Source organism: Gossypium raimondii, chromosome 4 (genome assembly GCF_025698545.1).
Source record: "Gossypium raimondii isolate GPD5lz chromosome 4, ASM2569854v1, whole genome shotgun sequence".
Classification (NCBI taxonomy): Eukaryota; Viridiplantae; Streptophyta; class Magnoliopsida; order Malvales; family Malvaceae; genus Gossypium; species Gossypium raimondii.
In genome coordinates this window covers 48,341,957-48,360,501 of record NC_068568.1, presented here as the reverse complement: position 1 = coordinate 48,360,501, position 18,545 = coordinate 48,341,957, and the positions used below count along the sequence as shown (strand labels likewise).

Genomic DNA, 18,545 nt, shown 5'->3' with positions numbered 1-18,545 from the left:
TTATTTTATTTTTATTTAAAATAAATAGATTAAATTAGACTATTTTACATATAAAGGCCCTTTTTCAAGTTTATTTACGGAAATTGGTCAATTTTTGCATTATTTACCGGAAAAAGCCGAAAATGACAAAACGCGTCCACGTAGGAGTTTTTTTGGTGAAATTTCAGCAAAACGTGTCCCTGGTGGAGCGATTTTGCCATGTCAACACAAAACGCGCTGACATGGACGCGTTTTGTTGACGTGGCAAAATCACTCCCCTAGGGGTGCGTTTTGTTCCGTGTTTTTTTTCCCGAACGGCTACTTTATTTTTTGACCGTTGGGGGGTCCAACGGTCAAAAAAATTCTATAAAACCCCTTCCTATTTTTTTCACACTTTATTTCTTCAAAAATTGGCAAAAAACTCTCAAATTTCTCCCTAAATTTCTCAAAGTTCTCAACTTTCTCCTTAAATTTCTCAAAGCTCTCTTTAATTAATTATTTCCTTTTAATTTTTTCTAAATTAGTATTATTTTTTATAATTTCAAAAATATTTAATCGTGTTAGCAATGGCCGGGGAATTAATTCGTCTTGATTATAAACACATCTCCGTCGAACAAATGAAAATGGTAAGGGTTAATTTTAATTTTTGAATATTATTTAATATTTTTTATTATGTAATTTTAATTAATTTTTATTTTATAATTTTTTATAACAGTCTATAGATCGGGTGTTACAATGTTATATTTGTAATAAGTCTGGTTCTCCATCACCGTTGATAGAAAATTACTTGAGGGAAGCGGGTTTTTGGCACATGATCACTATAGGTCGGGGGTGCAAGTTAGACCCGAAACTTATCAGCACGTTAATAGAGAGGTGGAGACCCGAGACGTACACATTCCATCTTCCATGCGAATAGTGTACCATTACTTTGGAGGACGTGCAATTATAATTAGGATTGCCAGTGGATGGGTCCGCACTCACCGAGTCCGTTTAATCTGCTGATTGGGGAGCCATATGCTATGATCTTTTGGGTGTGATTTCGAATAATATTTACGGAGGTCGGATCGAGATAGGCTGGTTACAAGACACATTCTTGGAGTCGGGGAATGATTCGATTGAAGTAGAAAGAACACGATACGCTTGGACATACATCCTTAGATGATTGGAGGTTATTTGATGCCAGACTTGTCACGAAACCTTGTACATTTGAAGTGGCTACAGAAACTCGTTGATTTTAGAGTAGCTGGTGAATTTAGTTGGGGGTCTGCCGTGTTGGCAATATTGTACCGAGAGATGTGTGAGGCAACGCCACCAAATAAAGCCAAAATCAGAGGTTACCTATCACTACTACAATCATGGGCTCGGTTTCGCTTTCTATTTTTACGTCCTCAAGTGAACCACCCATATACATTCCCATTCATAACGAGGTAAAATTTATATTTGATTTTACAACCATTATATAGATTTAAAATATAATTGTATGCTAAAAATTTATTTAATTAGGTGGAACCATTCGATGAGTTATGTTGGAATACCTACCGCTCTTGAAGACATACGACTTCTATTAGAACAACGGTCGGAAGCAAAAATAAGTATTAAATAATATATATACATAAAATAGTCGTTTCATATTTAGTATTTAGTATTATGTATATAACTAATATTTTTATCACATTCATATAGTTTCAATAGACACCATACGAGGATCCGGTAATTCGGGCAGTAATATCGGATGAATTCTTTCAAAATTTGAACATTTGGCATGTTAAGGTCCCATTAGTCAACTATACTACTGTCGAGATGCACCAGACAGATAAAGTGTTGCGGCAATTTAGATTCAGACAACCAATTTCTGAGACACTTGAGGTGCTCGATAATGAGCACAAAATTAACTTACGACAAACAAATACTAATTTGCCGACATTCTTCTTGGAATATATCAAAATTTGGGGAAATCAGTATGATCATATACCTACTCGCGAATCAATCATCGTTCTAGAGTTAGCGTGCGCGCCGGATTACATGCCATGGTTTAGGATCCATGGAAAGCCATATTTACCGTCGAAAGAGCAGAGGCATTGGCAAATCTGTGTCGAAAGGGAACGACGGGTACATTTAAATCCAAGGAGAAAGGATGAAGGCACGAGCCCATTAACAGCGCCCACATAATCACCGGTGCGTATCCTAGCCCTTATATATATCATAACCCTTATATGTTTCCTTTTTCTAGTCTTATGCCAGGTAAGAATGCATGGCCCGGTGCATCTCCTTTCCCAATGACTTCGACTCAACCCTCGATATATAGGCCATCGTTGTCGGAGGGATCGTACGAGGCACCATCTGCGAGCTCATCTCATTACCAATCCTCATCACCTTATGAGATTCAAACACCTCCGTCGTGGGTGATGCAAACACCTCCACATTCTTTATTCTATCAAGGTGGGTCATCCTCCCAACACCCACAATCGGAGCAACCACAACCTCCGCCGGAAGCTGAACTAAGAAGGAATCCAACGCGTAATCGTCGACCACCCCCATGTGGCACTAATTCCGACCACCACATTTAAATATATTTGTACAAACTTTTTTTTATATTATTTCATTTAATAAAATAAAATTTATTTTTAATATTTTAATAGTAAATTATTTTTATATTTTTATTTAATAAAATAGAATTTTTTTGAATAAGGCAATAGAAATAATGCAACATAGTTTCATTACAACAATTATCAACTATTTTGGTTTGGACATGATTGAATTGTATGACCTGGGTTCCTACACCATCCGCACAACTTCTGTTGGTTTGTTCTTTCCCAGATATCCATATTATTATGTATTCTACTCGAGGAAGGTTGACCTTTTAGTTTGCGAAGTGATTCTCTATCCGGTAACAACTTAAACAGAGCAAGCGATATAGACGGCCACTTACGTTCATCTAGGACTGGTGGGAATACGTGTCTCTACACATTGTACATGTAATCTATTTTGTACACTTCGTCGACATATCTCATGAGATCTAAACGAATATTCTGACAAGCTATAATTGCATGAGCGCATGGATAACGAACTGCGTTAAACGTCCCACAGTCGCAAGTCCTATTTCCCAAGTGTACATGATATTGCCTGCCTGTAATACCTTGGTTTGGTCTATCAAACTTGGTCACACGAAATCATAGGTTGTCGCAATCGTGACACACTATGTGCATGGTGTTGGCTCGTGCATTCGCCTTGTTAATTTCTTGCAATACCTTCCAGAACCATACATGGCCTCCCTACATTTGGCCTTTATAACTTGCTGCTCAATTTAGAAATAGTGCCGCCAAACGAAAATATGTCGCTTGCACAACCGAGGTTATCGGTAAATGACGCATTTATTTTATAGCAAAATTTATGCATTCAGCCAGGTTTGAGGTCATATGATCATATCGTAGGCCGCTGCCGTATGCTTATGTCCACTGTTCGAAAGGTATGTTATAGAGGTAGTCTGCGCCTTGTTCGTTAATTGAATGCAAAATTTCCAACATCTCATGAAAACGGTCCTTATTGATTTCGTACCCTGCCAATATAAGTTGATAGCAAAAATTACATACCACTATTCCATTCAAAATAAATTGAATATTACAAATGAAATTATATTAATATAGATTAAATACTCATGTTGGTCACTTACCGTCTTTCAGTGGTAGACCAATATTTCCCGTAGTAGTTAGACGCAACGTGCCTTAGACAATACCGATGATGTGTGCGATCCTATAAGCTTCTCTGTAGCTCAATTGCAGCTAGTATTCCAGTGCCTCGATCTGATATAACGCAAATATCAGGTTGGGAGCATACATGCCCTCTTAACCTAAAAAGAAAGAAATCTCAGTCATCACCTAACTCCCCTGGTGTTATTGCAAACGCAATTGGAAGGATTCTCCCACCGCCATCCTATGCCACAGCTAGCAATAGCCGATGGGTATATCTACCATACATAAAGGTACCGTCAATTTGTACCAATGGCTTGCAGTACACAAATGCGTCCGACATTGCTTAAAGCTCTAAAGCAGATGCTTGAACACTTGGCATCCACGGAGCAATTGGTCGTTGTAGTACGGATGGCTCATTTCAAGGTCTGTTATGCAACCTAAGACGTACTTCTCCAACACCTGACACCACTGCCACACCTCATTCTATGAAGCGTCCCACCCACTATGCATATTTTCCAACGCCTTCTGCTTAGCTATCCAAGCCTTGCGGTAAGAGGGCGTGTACCTCAATTGGCTACAAATATTGGCAATTAAGACCGACACAGAAGTCCTGAAATCTGCCTTCACCATCAGTAGTATTAAGCTAGTTATCATACCTGAATCCATCTTAGGATGATATTGTGAAACACCTGTCAATGAAGTACGTTAAATAATGCAACATTAAGTAATAACATTATTATTATAAAACCCTAAACACCAAGTGATTTTGAACCGACAGTACAGGTATGTGGACCTTTGTACTTATTTATCTCCCACAAGCTTGTCTTTTTCTTAACCGAAGTCATGATTTTCCATGAATATGTACCGTCTTGCACTGCACACTTGGCCTCGAACTTCTCAGATTTAGATTTAACCACATTGTAGCTAACCCCATAATTGATGCTTTGTTGTTTTAATGCACCAAGAAAACTATCCTTACTGGAAAACTCCTTACCAACTTCTAATTCACCCAAATCCAATGACGAATTTGTACGGTAACGCCTTCTGTGTGGTAGCTCTGAAAACTCTAACGCATCATCTGTCTATATATCGACATTATGCATATGAACTAGAGGCGAGTACGTTTTGAATCACGGGTCTTCTTTTTCTTCTTCATTTGAACCCCATTCAACATCTTCAGGTTCGGATGGAACAGACTCTGGTTCAGAAAATAATGCAATTTCTGCACCATCCGGACCGAGCTCTCAAGGTGGATATATATCGGACTCATCATCCAACCCACCATTATTTGCAATGTACGGGGTCCCCTCGCCGATAGACGTCGTAGGAAGTACATCATCCCTTCTTGTGGACGTTTCGTAACGTCTTCAATCAGATGTGGATTACCAACCACTAGAAGTTGATGTCATTCCCCAATATGCATTTCCAGCATCGAACATCGACCCACCGATATGCATGTCTCATCCACTAACTGAGTGTCGTACAGGAGTTGTGTATTCTATACTGCCACCAAATACGGGCGTTTTCGTGTTATACCTCCCACTAACGAGGTGTCGGGTAGGGGTCGTGTATTCCTCTCGAACAACAGTAGATGTTGAAGTCGCTAATGCTTCATTTGGTGATGAAAATTGTACATATAACTTAAGATAGGGTGATCCACTAGCGATATCAATTGAAGCACAAAATTGATACTTAATAGAAGAAACCCTCACTGGCGTCGTTCCGAAGATTTTGCGCCTAATTCTTTTATGAAGTTCTATCAAATCTATGTTCTGGTTAAAAACCAGTCGCGTTGTGTTCTCCGATAAAAAAACAATGTTGTTCTCGGTGTCACGAGCCTAACCATCATAGTAAATAATAGCACTGATACGTTCACTCATCTTCAATTTTTATTTTGCTTAGCCTCTCTAATTTTTCTTGTTGTAACTTATGCAACCTAATAATGAAATTTGACTCATTTATAGCCTAAGGCCAAACATGAACTACTGTAGAAAAATAGCGTCCACGTGGGAGCTTTTTTCATCAATTTTGCTGAAAGTGCATCCTGCTTGAAGCATTTTTGACACTATTTGTTCAGAACTGTCTTCTCAAAATTATTTTTTCAAGAACTACTGTAGAAAAAGAACGTCCACGTGAGAGCTTTTTTCATCAATTTTGCTGACAGTGCATCCTGCTTGAATTGTTTTTGACACTATTTGTTCAGAACCGTATTCTCAAAATTATTTTTTCAGGAACTACTGTAGAAAAAGAGCATCCATGTAGGAGCTTTTTTCATCAATTTTGCTGACAGTGCATCCTGCTTGAACTATTTTTGACACTATTTGTTTAAAACTGTCTTCTCAAAATTATTTTTTCAGGAACTACTATAGAAAAAGAGCGTCCACGTGGGAGCTTTTTTCATTAATTTTGCTGACAGTGCATCCGTCTTGAAGCATTTTTGACACTATTTGTTCAGAACTATCTTCTCAAAATTATTTTTTCAGGAACTACTGTAGAAAAAAATCCTTATTGTCAATGCAATTTTTCCTAAACCATAAACCTAAACACAAAGTTATTTTAAAAAAAAGGAAACCCTAATTTAATTAATTTTCTTAAAAACTTTAAGCCCTTATTTAATTAATCAATTTATTTAAAACCCCTAAAACCTAATTTAATTAATTTTTAAAAAAACACTAAACCTTAATTTATTTTTCTAAATCCTAAACCCTAAATTATTTTAACCCTAAACCTACAACCCCAACCCTACATTAGTTTAACAAAACCCTAAACCTAAAAACCCTAAATCAAAAAACCCCAGGGACTAAACATGCAAAAATCCCTAACTTAGAAAAACATGGAGCAAAATGCGCCCCTGGGGGAGCGATTTTGCCACGTCAGCAAAGCGCATCCACGTCAGCACGTTTTGTGCTGACATGGCAAAATCGCTCCCTCAAGGACACGTTTTGCTGAAATTTCACCCAAAAACCTACATGGACGATTTTTGTCATTTTCGGCCTTTTCGGTAAATAATGCAAAATTTGGCCCATTTTCGTAAATATATTTGAAAAAGGGCTTTATAGGTAAAATAGTTATTAAATTACATATTTGTTAATAGTAAAAAGCTTTTATTGATAATAAATATTACTAAAAATGTTAAAACTAATAAAATTAGCATTTTATTTGATGGGATTATTTCAAAATTTACCATCATATTTTTAGTAGTGTTTAACAAACCAAATATTCATTATAACATTTTTGGGATTTTAATTAGGCTTAAAGGTTCAAAAATCCTCAAACCTTTTTAAAATATCAATTAAGCTATTGTTTTTCTTATACTCAATTAGATATTCAAACTACCAAAACATATTAAAAAGACCTTATTGACCAATGTTGACTGTTAAAGTGATGATGTGGCAGTTAAGTTTGACATCTCTATTCCACTTTTTTTGCCAAATAAGATGCACCTCAGAACTTTTACTTGTCATTTCTGCTTGCAAAGTTACCATAGTCACGATTGCAGCTAAACCTCTGTTATTATTGAGTCTTACCACCTGCATATTATCACTTTTCACTTCCACTTTCTTAAACCCTTTGCTCCATGCCAACTCCAAACCAGTAAAGACTGCCCAAAGTTTTGCATTTATAACTTTTCCCATACCTGTAGCTTTTCGAAACCCCACTATCCATTGGCCCTTCGCTTCGCGTATTACTCCACCCATTCATCATATGAATTGCCCCATCAACATTAGTCTTCACCATAGAGCGCCATACAACTTGCTCTAAATAGATTCATAGGACAAAGCTCATCAATTCTGTATTTCCTACGAAGAACTTGAACCCATAACTCATCCTTTTTAGTGAGAAAGCCCATCCTTGATTTTAACAGAAATGACATTCTATACAGGTAATTGATGCAACCCAAACCACATTTTTCAAGCGGTTCACAGCAGGTATCCCACTTAACAAGAGTTAACTTCCATTTACCATTGGAAGACCCCATATAGACTTGCGCACAACCTTCTTTATTTCATTCACTACACCTATTGGAATTAAAAGTGTTTGCATGAAATAGCTAGGTACTACACGTAAAACCGATTTGGCAAGAGTCACTATTCTGGCCATTGACAATAAGCTGGCGTCGAAAACATTTAGTTTGCTTCGAATCAATTAAAAATTGAAATGTCCCATTAGTGATTCTTTTATGCAGGAACGACATTCCCAGATAAATACCGAGATTTGTGAATATTTCTCTGCATCGAGTGAATGACCTATTGTGCAATAATAATGTTATCCGTGATGCTTCTTCCTAATAAAAAAATTTGTTTGAATAGGCCAAATTAGCTTTGACATGATTGGTTTCAATATATCAACTAGCACCTTCGTAATAATCTTGTAAGGCACCGTACAAAGACTGAAGGTCGAAACCAAAAGCATCTTGTTCAAAAACTCCTCCAACCTATCCTCAATAAATACCTCTTTAACCATTTTGAAAATAGAATTACATACCGCGGGCCACTAACTTTGATAGAACAGTGCATGTAGGCCATTGATTCTTGGTGCCTTTAGGGAGGCTATCTCAAACAATATTGCGCTTTCTGCCTCCTCATTGTAACACTACACCGAAGTCTATCCAACTCACTTCTATGAAGAATTGGAAAACATCCTTTGATAGGGTATCACCTCATGCAAGGCCTATCTACTTTATACAGTTTCAGAAAAAAAATGAGATAACTGTCGCTTGTAATTTCCCCTTATCGTAGCACCAACTGCCTTCCTGCAGCTTCAAAGCATTTATCTGCTTGTGTTGATGCCGGGAAGAGACACAACTATGAAAATACTTGGTATTCCTATTGCCTCCAATAATCTAGCTGTGTCTAGATTTTTTTACGCTAGAATAGTTCTTCTTGAACCAAGTTTATCTCTAGCACCCTCGCAATTTCGGTTCAATTCTCATTAAATTTTTTTAGATTGGTATTTCTCCAAAGCTGCCTATGTTGGAAAATCGGGTTGAAAAGAGTGAAAATAAGCAGAAAGAAATTTTTAAATTTTTCAATGAAACCAACTAGTTGTGATAATGTGTTGGAAAATCGATTTGAAAATAGTGAAAATAAGAATAATGAAATTTTAAAATTTTCTTTAAAACCAACCGGTTGTGATATTTATAACAATAAACTCTTTTACTCAAATTATACCTATGCTTTCGGATTAGGTGGAGTACTCAATCGTTCCCAACTTTCAATCACTTGATCTTCTCTACTAATCTTAACCTCGGTTTGTTAGAGTGTGATCTCTATTCCCAAATCAATGAAAACTTTGTGAAACTTTCAAGGGTAGAAACCAAAGACAAACTCTATCAAAAGATAGAATTTATTTTGAAAATAACTTGATTATATTTTGACAGAATATCGACGTAGAGAAGTATATTTTTGACCTAGTCATTAGTCTCTATTTATAAAGAAAAATAATAAGAGTCTCAATAAAAAAGGTGTAACCAAATAATACTATTTTAATAAGGAACATGAGTACATGACTCACACAAAGAGTGTACATGTAAGGGGGCGACATACCCTTTCAAGGATTAGGGTTTCACCCCTTCTTCAAAACCTGGCCTAGATGGGCCTCATCATGTAAACACAAATAATTTATTCAATCCAATAAATATATTTCTTATGTCCAAAATATTAATTAATTAATTAAATTAAATTAATTAACTAGACTAGTTAAATTATTTTCTCAACTCAATTCTAATCTCGTTAAAGTCATAATGACTTTTCCGTACTAGAATCTATGAACAAGCCAATTTAATTAACTATTTCTCATGAGATTATGATGACTTAATTAATTTAATTCTCACTTCAAATTTCAATTGTTTAATTAAAAATTAATTAAATAATAATTCAAAGACATTAATTAATTCCTGAGTCATCTCTTGTTCATAGCGAGAAAATGCATTCACTGCAAATAGTGATACATGTGATCTGTTTCTCTAGTTCGTCGTTTCATATTTTTCATATCATCAATTCTATTATAAACCTTCAAGGTTATACCGAGCTAGTGGAGTGACCGATTTGGACATGTATGATTAGGGCTCAAATAATTTGTAATTAAGTTTCGACTCTTCGTCTATTAATTACAACATTATTCACTATTATATACCATTACGCAAGTTACTAATTGTTCGTCCAATGACATTGTCGTATGTGTGTTACCCTCATGGGACATCCTTAATCTCTTTGGGATAAATTTGTTTTCTCAATATAATCATATTTTATCTCATGCTAACTATTGCATCTTCTTTCATGGAAAAGTAAATTGCTAACATATAGTAATTAAATCATTTGTCTTAGGACAAATGACCCGTGGCCACGTTACTTTTCCATCTATCATGTAATGGCAATGGGATGATATCTTACCCTTTATAGGGTTATGAATTCCACTATTGTAAGCGAAGTTATGCCATGCAGAAGTCATATACCCAACGTACTAGCTTTCGGCTCCATTACCAATTGAACTCAGGCTATCAATACATCAAAGTATACGAGTCATGCATATATAGTCCATCACTTACTCAAGATTGAGGTAAGCCACACTAAGAACATCACAAGTGAATAAATCCATAAACAGATCTAGGATTTATTTTACTTGGGTCTTGTTTGGTGTATTGTCAGTCCAATCAGTCACATCTATGTCTTTATCTTCTAGGAGTCATCTGCTCTGATACCCAAGATAAGGTATCTTACCAGTTAGACTTTGATAAACGACATAAGATATCATATGATTCGACCACATAATGCAACTTAGTATTAGTTAAACGTTAAATAATCAATGGTCTAATATTTGATTTGATTTTTCTTTGCATACAAAAACCTGTCGAGGACATTTATACAAAAGATTTTAATGATAAAGATGGAATTTATATAAACCAATTTGTTCGAAATATTACAAGTACATAAAGTACAAAGACGATATTACTACACTAAAGGCACTAGACTCCAAAGTCTCCCACTTGCCCTAGTGGAGTAGATAAGTCATATTTTTCATTTTCATTCCTTTACATGTTTCTCAAAACTCCTAACCACCAAAGTCTTAGTAAATAGATTCGCAAGGTTGTCCTCTGATATAACTTTGACTGTATCCACTATCTTATCTGCTATCACCTCCCATATGATGTGATATTTTCTATCAATGTGCTTTGTTCGCTTGTGTTTTATGGTTTCTTTGGTGTTAACTATTGTTGCACTGTTGTCACAACACAGTGTAATAGCCTTTTCCATACCAAGAACGACTCCAAGATCTATAAGGAACTTCCACAGCCATATTGCTTATTTTGTTACCTCAAAAACTGACACATATTTGGCCTTCATAGTGAAGTCAACAGCACAACCTTACTTGACACTTCTCTACACTATGGCTCTACCACTGTAACAGCCTGAAATTGGGCCTAGTCGGAACAGTGGTTTTGGGACCACAAATGTAATATTTTGAAATTTTCTACAGTAAGATATTATCTTTGGTATAGTAAAATAAGGAAATAAAGTGATAAAAAGGGTAATATTGAGTTATGTCAACATTGGGAAGTATATTATGACATATTAATTCAAGAAAGGATTAAATCGCAAAAGTGAGAAAAGTTTTGTGGGTCAAGAGTAAATATTCAAAATTTAAGGGGTTAAAGTGTAAATACAAAAAAGTTGAAGGACCAAAGGTGTAAATATTTTAAGGGCGGAATGATCTAGAAACTAAGAAAAATGGATGGATTAGGACCAAATTGAAAAAGGTGAAGAATTTTGAGGGACTAAATCGTAATTTTACCAAATTAAGTGATGACTCAAGGATGGAATTTTAAAAGATCATAAAGGGCAGAATGGTCATTTAGAAGAGAGAGAAATCTAGAAGATAATGATGATGTTGGAGATATTTTAGATTAAATAAATAAATATTAGTTTATTAATATTTTAATTTGATTTTTAAATAATATTTTATTATTTTATTGTTTAGTGTATATATGTGGAAAGAAAGATGAAAAAAAAAACCAACAACCCATCATCTTCCATGCATCCAACGTGAGGAGAAGAGAGAAAGAAAGAAAGTTTTACTTTCTTTACAATTTGGTCCCTCTTTCAAAAAAATTACCATTTTCACCTAAAAATCAAAAGAATTTCCATATCCATCAAGAGAGAAAGATAACAAGGAGACTATGGGGAGCTAGAATATCAAGTTAGATTCAAGAAATAGAGGCTGGAGGAGAGAGAAAATCAAGTTAAAGATTGAAATCAATTGAGCAAGGTAAGAGCATCAAGATTTCAATATATTTTTGAGTTTGATATTATTGAAAAAGTATGAAATTGATGCTAATGTAGGGTTTTATTATATAAGGTTTTATGTTCTTGATATGTTAGTTAAGAGAAAATAAGAGAAAGTGATGAGAAATAGTGTAGAGAAGGAAAATAAGAGTGTTATAAACTTAGTAATCAATATTTTGCACTAAAACAGTTTTGGACAGTAGCAGTAGGTTAACTTTGAAAAATCACCATAAATTGTGGAAATCTAATTAGAGGATGAATAAAATATGAAATTAAAGATTATTTAGTCTAGTTTCTTATAGAAGAAACGGCATAAGCAATAGAATTGTAAATCATGAGATATAATAAATTTTGTGAGACAAGGTCAGAATGATTTCGGGTTCCCCTGTACTGACATTGGAAAATCATAAAAAAATTTGAGAAAATTAATTAGAGCCTTAAATTTATATGTTTAAATCCTTAATAAGTCTATTTTAGATAGAAACAAACAGAAACATCATTAGAATTCTGTACGAGGAGATAATTAATTTTTAGTGAAGAAGGGTCGGAACTGTTAGACAGCAGAATAGGGATGAATTTAAAGAATAAACTGTACTTATTGGCGAAGCTAAAAATTCTGAAAATTTTATGATAACAACGTATGTGAGTCTAGTTTCAGATAAAATTTAAGGATATTGATTTGGAGTTCTGTATCTCAAGATATAAATAATTTAGTGACTACGACTCAAGTGGACAGCTTTGAATGAATTTATATAAGTAAATTGTGAAATTATAGATAATGTTACCTATAAGCATGTTATATACATTAAGGATGTGGAATGGAGAGGAGGAGGAAAATATATGATTATTTAACTAGCATGAGTTTTCATTAAAAATGACAAATTTACATGTTTTAGGTCCAGGGACTAAATTGAACAAATGTGAAACTTTAAGGGTAAATTTGTAAAAATGTCAAAAAGTGACCAAATTGCATGAAATGGATTGGTTATTTATCTAAATTACAAAATTGAATGAAATTTAGAACAATATTGGGTGGAAATATGAGAAAAATAGAAATTTTCCAAAATGTCCTTGAATTTTGGTATTTCTGCAATGTAGTCCGGTGAGCTCGTATGAGCTATATTCTATATAATTTTAATTGAAGTGAATGCTATTTGGTAATGAATATTATATATATATGTGTGTGTGTGTGTGTGTGTTTTATTATTGGAATCGAATTATTATTGGTAATATGTATAATTATTTGATGCATTTAAATGATTATCGGAAGCTCGATTGGGTTGGAAGCTTGTTGGAGATATATCACATTATCCATTGGTTTTATTGGTAATTTTGGATGATTTGATTCTGGTTATAATGACTTATATAAGTTAAATTGGTTAATGTTAGCTCATAAATGTTTTGATTTTAATTGGTCATAAATATGAATGCTTGATGAAATGAAATGTCTGAAAATTAATTTGTAAACTCTGGTAATGCTCTATAACCCTATTCTGGAGAAGGATACGGGTTAGGGGTGTTACAACCACCTAGGACAAAAAACACAACTCGATGTTAATTTCCTTAAATCCCAACATGTTTGGAAGTCAATTTGTATAACTGATAGGAGTGAGATCTTTTCTAGAATATACAAGCATATAATCATTTATTCTTCGTAAGTACTTGAGTATATGCTCAATTACTTGCAAATGTCTTGGACCGAGATTCACATTATATCAACTAAACAATCCAACTGCATAACAAATAATTGGATGTGTGCATATTATAACATAACAAGAGATACATGAGACTTCTTAATTACCTTTTTATGACAAAATTACCTTTTTACCTATTTTAACTCATTGTATAATTTCTTCTTAATAGTAGGCAATTATCAATCTTATAAAATATTTAATATAAATCAATATATGGTAAACATTACATCTTTTCCTTTCTTCCGACAAAATTAGGAAATTTACAATTTAATCCTTGTACTTCTCAATCCTTTCAATTTAGTCCTAAAAGTGATTTTCACCATACCAATTCATTTTCCAATTTATTCCCATGAAAAATAGACAATAAAACTCTCATTTTCCTTTTTGGCCAAATTTGCATTTTAGTCCTTAAACTTTTCAAATTTTGTAATTTAGTCCTCTTATCATAATTTCACTTTTAAAATTATTTCCATTAATTATCATATCAAAATCACTTTATTATAACAAGAATCCTTTTATTTAGATAAATTTCAAATTTTCTCGAACATTAACCATATCCGCTACGGAATAGTGCCACGTGTCTATTTGGAAATTTTCGAATGTTGCATATATTAAATTATTTTATAGATTTATAATTTTACTAATTAATAATATCTTATGTTATGTTTTAAGTATAACTTTTAAAAGAAATGACCAAATTAATTAATTTCATATTAATATACTATTAATTAATATTATTTTATTATTATCACATAATAGTACGAATAAATTATTATTCTAATGTCAGTTTAGTAATATAATTAACAATAAAGGGTATTCTCATCAGTTCAAAAGTTTTTCAAACTCGTACTTTATATATACTAGTTTGTAATGTTACATGCATTGCATGTAAATCTATGCGCTTTAATTTTAATTAGTTTTTAAATAACTTGTGTTATATCAATAATTGTGTTAATAATTTACAAGAATTGGATCTAATCAAAATTTTATGTATATAATTACACATTAAACCATAGTTTATGTATAGTTTTGGGATTTATCCCCAAAATAAAATTAGCACAACTTCTATTTTAGGTCAAAATTTTTTAACTAAAATAGAAATTGTAATTGCAATTTATCACAATTTTTATATTTAATTCTTAGAGTTCTATTCAGATAATAACTCTCTTTTAAAATTAATGTAACTTTTTAACTAATAATTATAAATTAAATTATAATTATTTTCAAATATAAATTTAATAATTTAATAAAAATAAAGGGTATTTAATTAATTCAAAAATTCTTCCAAACTCATATGTATATAATATATATAGATTATAGATATATGATACAATGTTAAGTATTTTTTAAGAAACATATACTTTAGTAAAAGTCTACTTTGATATGGTATAATAAAGTGTGAAATATGTAAGACTTGTTCAAAGTCGTTGATTACGTTGACCATCATTCTATATTAAACACAAAAAAAGATCTGACTAATGGACGGCTGGAATCCTTCCAATCAAAGATCAAGCAAATTACTCAGAATCTATTTTATTAAAAGATATACTTCTAAGCACGTTGGAGAAATGGAGAGTAGTATTATTTTTCAAAGAAAATGGAAATTATATATTTTAATTAATAATTATTTCATATATAAGCATTGATGTTTTTTAATTATGGGAATGAGAAAAAAAACTATCACATGCTTTTAATTTATATTTAAAAAATTAAAATTAAAATGTTATACTTTGTAGAGAAAAAAAATAGAAATATCGTTGTCGAGTTAAAGGCAACCACTAATAATATATCCAGCAAATGTTTTATGGAGTTGGTGTCTCGGGTCAATCAGACACCAATTCAATTATGAAATTTTTTAAATATCTTTTATATGTAAATTAAGCTATATAACTAGATTTCTTGTTTACCTGTGTTGCAGGTGAATAAATGTGTTTGTTTTTACAAATTAAAAATAAATAATATAACTAGATTTTTTATAGGGTCTTGTGTTTGATTCCCAAATAATGTTTTATAGTTATTTTATAAGCTTATATAAAAGTGTGAAAAAGATGAAAAGTACTTTTATAATAATATTAATTACCCTTTAAAGGAAAAATATTTTAGTAATTTCATAGCCGAGTTGATGTCGAGTTGACTCGTGATACGAACTTAATCAGCTACTTTATATAGTACAGATAATTACGAGAGAAGCTTACGTATATATTTTTATTTAAGATTTAAATTAAGTGGGGTTGAATTTTATTTTTTGAATTAAATGAAAATTTAAATAAATTCATTAAGTTTTATCAAATTTGTGCTTTGTTAAGCTTTTGTTTGGATAGAATGTAATTACGAATGCCTTCCGGAGTTCTCGAGTATGAATCCCTTTGGATTAGTGTTTATATTGAGTGGGTTGGCTTTTGTAGAAGGATTTACCTTCAATCTCACCACACCTTACTGATGAGGCTGTTTGAAAGACCAGCAGTTGAAAGAACACACCTCAGTACCGGTCAATTTTTGTTTGGGGGATGGAAATACAAATCTCCAGTGGAATGGGGTAATTTCTATTTTACCCTTTCAACTTCTTTTTCCTTTTTCCTCTAATTGTAGTTGTTATTTTAATTAAATTATTTTTTTTATATAAATATAATATTAATTATTATTTTATATCCAATCACTTTAATTAATTTATCATTAAAAATAATTTACCATCGAATCATATTAATTTATCATTTAATAATATAATAAATAATTTTAAATGATGATAAAACATTTAATTAAAATATTTATAAAAATATTGTGATACATATTGTTTTATTAAATAAAATTACAATTTCACATATTTTTAATAATTTTATAAAACTAAAATATTTTAAAACTTCTATTGTATATGAGTTTTAATGAAATGCCTTTAATAGTCATTTTACTTCCTTGTCTTATCGCTACAGCTGTATTTGAATCCAAACACACATCCAACCGTTGTTTCTAATCTCATCGCTGCAATATCCAATCTTACTGCTACAGTAACTAATCTCATGACCGCAACCATTGTTTAATTTTAACTTCACCAGACTGCCCATCCAAACTAAACCTTAAACTACTTAAATTTTGGTTGACATCAAATTTAGAATCTAACTCGGGTTTGAACAACTCCCGCCTCTTATAAAATATTAATGTATAGGTTATACAATTATAAAAACTTCAAAAATTGATGTAACAATATCTTAAATTCGTTTGTAGAATTCTTTTATTCCGCTAACAATGCATATAATAATTATAGGAAATCCTTTTAAGATTCACAAACAGTGTATAGAATAATTATATGAAAAGTCGAAATGTTTTTATTGTTAATTTATTATCGATAACATTTAATAATTAATTTAATTTTTAAGAAAACATTGTTGTAGCTAAATGATTTACAACTATGGATGGATATAGTCAAGCTTTAACACTTTTAAGTGGTTCCAAAAATAAGTAAAAAAAAGAGAACTATTTTTTAGTTAACTAAACTAAAAACCCTAACCATAAGTCAGTATTAATTTACTTAAAATAATAACAACAATAATTTAAATAAGTTCCCATTAAGTGAAGTTGAAGAACGTGCATGCCATACACTTGCAACTATATATATGCTCCACTCGTAACTCCAATCATCACACAGCGCCCTCCTTCCACCATCCATGGCAGCTCAAAACAGTCCTTCCGAAATATCACCTTGCAATGATACATCTACTACAACTTCTCCGGCGAGTCCTCGATCGGAATCTCGACCACCAGTCTCTCTTCAACAACCATCAAACAAGAAAGGATCTTCAAAATCCTCCAAGATGTTTAGGCGTTTTCGTTCCGTTTTCAGGTCATTTCCGATCATAACGCCTGTGTGCAAAATCCCAATCAATCTCCACGGACACGACAGCCATATCCACGGAGGTACACGGATGACCGGAACCCTATTTGGGTACCGTAAAGCAAGAGTTAACCTCGCCATCCAAGAAAACTCGAAATGCCTCCCTATCTTAATCCTTGAGCTCGCAATAAATACAGGGAAACTCCTCCAAGATATGGGATTAGGACTCGTAAGGATCGCTCTCGAATGCGAAAAGCGTCCGTCGGAGAAGATCAAGATCCTTGAAGAGCCAATATGGACATTATATTGCAATGGTAAAAAATCAGGCTATGGTGTAAAGAGAGATCCGACAGATGAAGATTTGATGGTGATGCAAACGTTGCATCCCATTTCAATGGGCGCCGGGGTTATACCGGCCGAAGCGACGGAGAATCCTGACGGCGAGCTGACGTACATGCGCGCACATTTCGAACGAGTCGTTAATTCTAGAGATTCGGAAACTTATTACATGATGAATCCCGATGGTAATTCCGGCCCTGAACTTAGCATATTTTTTGTTAGGGTTGGATGAAAGAGTTTAAGGATATGGTATGTAACTTAGGGTTTATTATGTAAATCGGTCCTCCAACTTTATATTTTTTAGCGATTTGGTAGTTAAAGAAAAAAACAAGGTTTACAATTGGGTACGTCAAATTATTGTATTGATCCTCCATGGAAAATTAGGTTATTTTAGCAATATATGAGAAAATAATGTTTATTTAAATGAGAGCATTAGTCTTTGATTGATTTTAATTTAGAAATGTTGTTAATTATTGTACCCTTTTTTTAATTACGTATTCATAAAAGCTATTATTAAGGAAGGAAATCAGAAAAGATTTCTATTGAAGAATTTTATTTTATAATAATTCAAAGTAAGGTGGTAAAAGTATTATAGAGGCCCTTTTATTAGGTGTTAGATTGTATTTTTTTTCCTTTTACTGTAAAAATGGATAAATTAGTTTTTATACGCTAAATCAAAGAGTAAATTGGTCCTTTTGTTAAAAATTGTATTCATTTCTACTATTAAAAAATGGTC

General features: G+C 32.8%; 1 protein-coding gene across 1 annotated transcript; it reads left to right on the top strand.

The window, feature by feature from the left end:
- Positions 1–17,303: 17,303 nt before the first annotated feature.
- Positions 17,304–18,177, top strand: LOC105779286 (protein MIZU-KUSSEI 1). The gene has a single exon (XM_012603046.2). The coding sequence runs from the start codon at positions 17,304–17,306 to the stop codon at positions 18,039–18,041; it is 738 nt and encodes a 245-aa protein (XP_012458500.1). The 3' UTR covers positions 18,042–18,177.
- The last annotated feature ends 368 nt before the right edge of the window (positions 18,178–18,545 follow it).